General features: G+C 39.7%; 1 protein-coding gene across 1 annotated transcript in view; it reads right to left on the reverse strand.

Moving 5' to 3' along the window:
• Positions 1-3,269: 3,269 nt before the first annotated feature.
• Positions 3,270-4,235, reverse strand: part of Adgrg7 (adhesion G protein-coupled receptor G7) — a 65,640-nt gene continuing 64,674 nt past the window's right edge. The window contains exon 16 of the mRNA XM_021184877.1: positions 3,270-3,651. Coding sequence (XP_021040536.1) covers positions 3,418-3,651 — 234 coding nt within the window. The 3' untranslated portion in view covers positions 3,270-3,417. The remainder of the gene's footprint in view (positions 3,652-4,235) is intronic.

The raw sequence follows: 4,235 nt of genomic DNA on the forward strand, positions 1-4,235 counted from the left end.
AAAGTGTTAAAAAATACACATGTTTGTGTAGGCTAAGCTATAGCACTTGCTACATTGGGCATATTAAATGCATTTTATTATGGTATTTTTAATTTACAATGAGTTAGTTACAAACTCATAAGGTTAAAAAGTGCCCATATATGCTGAAACTGCTTTACTCAATTGTCCAGAAACCAACAGTTAGGTGGATTCATTAGCTTTACTGTCATGAATAACACCACACAAACGCGGGGGGAAAAAACAAAGAAGCAAGATAAACGTAAAGATGGATACGGGAGGAGGAAAGAGCAAGGGACTGGCAGTTGAATTGTGAACTTTCAAATGTCAGTTAAGATGCAGGCAAGAAAATCCAAAGGTCAGATGATTTCTTTCTATTGACATTGCAGGAAAAGAAGAAGAAAAAGTCATCAGGAACTCTTATCACAGAGGTAACCAGAAAATGGGTAGAGTAGGACCTGCTCATATTCAACAGCATGAAAACCAGTTCGAAGTCTTACTTACTATACGGTGTTTTGGTTTTCTTTTTAAAGCCACATGTTATAGTCTGTATTTACTCTTATCCTATTCTCCCTATGGATGATCCCAAAGACAGTTCAGACGAGGAAGATGAGTGACCAGTCTTAGACTGGCTCATTTCTAAGCAGATATTTGTATTTTGTCAGATGTAGTAGCCCTCTAAATTTTGCTTTCAACATCCCTTCTGTGATGTAGTTGTCTATTCTTCACAGTGCTTAATAAGCATCTGTCAAATAAATTATCCCTTATCTCTCCCTCACAATGAGTATTTGACCCAGGCTACCATAAAATGTCTAGCACTAAGCATATATTCTGGGTAGAAGATAGCAGCTCTGGACCTGCTTGCCCTCCTTGTCTCTCCCTGCCCACTGTACTCTATTGCAGAGGGCTACCTGTGTGCTCTATAGACTCCTGTTTCTTGACTTTTGCTGATTGCACCCAGTGTGAGACTTGCTAAGAACCTGTTGCATAGGACGGGGTGGCAGCCCAGAGTCGTTTCTGCCCTTTTTTAAGGGAAAGCTGGTTGACTCTGTCTCAATCCCAGACCACTGAGAAGAGGTGTTTTCAGCTCCTGCTCATACCTTCATGTTTTGTTCTTCATGTCTCTGGCTCAAAAGAAGTGTCTTCTCCCCTTGCTTCCTTGTGGCTGTCTACAGTGCATCTCATTTGGTCCTCCCTTTTTAAGTACCATAAAATAGTCTTAGAGTCCCTCTATTTTAAACACCTCTGCTTCTGCTGGAAGAGTAAGGAGAATAAAATCCCAAGCGATTTGCCAAGAGGAATGAAATCCCTCTTCTTGTTAGATCTTAAGGCTTTAGGGTTAGGAGTGCCAATGCCAATCAATAGCCATGTTTGAGAACAAGGATAAAGAAACACAGAGACAGGACATGGGGGATAGAATTCTGACACATTATCACTATTCTGGGTTCTAGTTAGGCCTGGAGTTCATGTTACCATGCACTTATTTCACGTCTCAAGCCAGGGCACTTGAATGTTTAAAATAGCTGTTGCTAACACACAAGTCAGGATCATAAACAAAACCTGGTATTGCCTCAGACAAAATGGAACACAGAAACGTTATCAGAAGCCAACGTGGCTCTTGGACTTTACATTAAGTTAGCATATTCCCTTTAACCTTTGACCTAAATTTGAGTTAGATTCATATCACCAAATGAGACTGCTGACTAGCACCCAGGGTAAAAGTTCAAACCAAAGGAATGATCTTCTCCTGGTCAAATTTCAGGGTTTCATGTGAATTAGTCTCCACAATTGCATGTGGACTTTGCATGTTTAAAGGAACATTTTATGGAATTTTACTTGGGATACTCGAAAGATACTAAAAACACAGAAACGTTAGCCACCAAGGGAAAAAAAATCACATCCTCCTCTGGCTGAGTATAGTTTGTTTTGATTTTCCTCATATTTTCAGGGCTTGGCTTAAGGGATATTTTCATCTGATCAAATTTTGAGTCAATCGCATCTTACTATTTTTCTTTGTCCAGCCCATATCTGAGTGTAGCACTGTAACACTGCTTAGAGCATGGGCCTTTCAGAATTGGTTTTCTTTTGTACTTCTCTTTACTTATTTACTCTCTCATTAGGTCTCATCTATACTATAGATTAAATAAGCTTGTCTCGGCTTCCCTCGGAATCCAATTGTCAATTGTCATTTGCAACCATTTCTGTGAGAATGTACATTCTTTGTGTAATGGTGAGAAGGATTTGCATTTTAGAGCACTGGATGCTCTTCCACAGGACCCAGGTTCAATTTCTAGCACCAGCATGTCCACTCACAACTATAACTCCAGTCCCAGGGGATCTGACCCCTCTTCTGGCCTCCACTGGCACTGCATGCACATGGTATATGCAGCCATAAAACAGATTTTTTAAAAGAAAGAATTCAGTCTTTAGTGAATGATGACAAGCCTGTGCTAAGATCACATGAAATTTATTAGATCCTTAGTTCATACACTCACATGAGAAGCCCGGTTTCTGACAAAACAAAAAGCAAAAATTCAAAGAAGGCATCTCCTGAGTTCAGAGGGGGTTCTCTTCATACTTCAAGGTTTGATGTTCTATGACTACCTAGAGCTTTTAAAAGCCATACATGTGATTACGAGTATAGTTTTTCATTTTGAATCTCATCAATCATCAATAATATAAAGATATTAAGCCAGGCGGTGGTGGCGCATGCCTTTAATCCCAGCACTTGGGAGGCAGAGGCAGGTGGATTTCTGAGTTTGAGGCCAGCCTGGTCTACAAAGTGAGTTCCAGGACAGCCAGGGTTATACAGAGAAACCCTGTCTCGAAAAACAAAACAAAACAAAACAAAAGATATTAAAAGGTGTGTGTGTGTGTGTGCACGTGCACATGCACATGCATAAGTAACTAGAGGTTTAGCAGTCTACTAATCTATCTCTCTATCCATTTCTTACAGAGTTGATTATTCTTGTCACAAAACACTTTTTAAACAAAACACCTTTTCCTAAAGAGGAGACTGGTTGCCAAACAATTCATTGGCAAAAGTTTAATGTCTGTAAGCAACTCCCTGTACTCATCAGGAGCCACTGTGTTCTAGAAGGTAATATTGTTTCTCATCGTGAAATAATTTGTTGTGAGTTCTGCATAATTGTCAAAGTGTGTCATGCAAACTTAGTAACTATGGTCATCTTAATATATATGTATGATTCTTCATTTGACTCACATAGTAATATAGTGAAAAACCACAAAGAGCTACCAAATACATTCTCCCTGTGATAATAAACAACCTTAACATGCATTCAGGAAAAAATTGTAGGACAATTAGAGAATAACATAAACAGATACAATTCTTATGAGTTGGAATCAAAAGACCGTCATGGGTAACAGTCTTGTTAGGCACTTGATTTTGCTTGGTCACTTTCAAGATAATGATGTTTCCTCAGTCATTCCAGATGGCTCTAGCAGCCTAAAGCGTTCATTTAGGGATGGTAGGGACCTGAGCATATTGTACATCCTTACACGCAGTTTCAGTGGGGTTATTGAAGGCATTGGCTTCGTTCTGTCAAAGGATGATGACAGTGACTTCAGTACTTTGGAAGCTTCAGTCTGAAATACTTTTGTTCGAACAGTGTAGAGAATGAATATTTGCAATCCCTGAAAAGAGAGATAAGCTTTAATACTAGGCAATATTACAATACAGACTTCCGCAGTACCTAAGGAAGAGATTTCATTTCACCCTCCGACTCTGAGGAAGCACAGCGGCTCCACAACAGGAGCTTGCAGCTGCTGCACGTATGCATGCCCTTCAGATATACACAGTGCTGCATGTAACACATATTTCGAAGACCAGGGCTCATGCCCTGGCTTGACATCACCGCTGTGCAAGTCTATTCCTTAATCTTTACAATCTTCAGTTTATAAAGCTGGAAGAGATTTTGTGTGTGTGTGTGTGGGGGGAAAGTTACCCGTTTCTTCTTCTACTTCCTACATTCTGTCACTCTGTTTCTTAGAGATTTATATACTCAATAATTTCTTTTTTTTTTCTTAAAGATTTATTATTTTATGTATGTTAGTACACTGTCTTTCAGACACACCAGAAGAGGGCATTAGACCCCCATTACAGATGGTTGTGAGCCACCATGTGGTTTCTGGGAATTGAACTCAGGACATCTGGAAGAGCAGTAGGTGCTCTTAACTGCTGAGCCATCTCTCCAACCACTAGTTTCCTTTTTTTTTTT

Source organism: Mus caroli, chromosome 16, assembly GCF_900094665.2.
Source record: "Mus caroli chromosome 16, CAROLI_EIJ_v1.1, whole genome shotgun sequence".
NCBI lineage: Eukaryota > Metazoa > Chordata > Mammalia > Rodentia > Muridae > Mus > Mus caroli.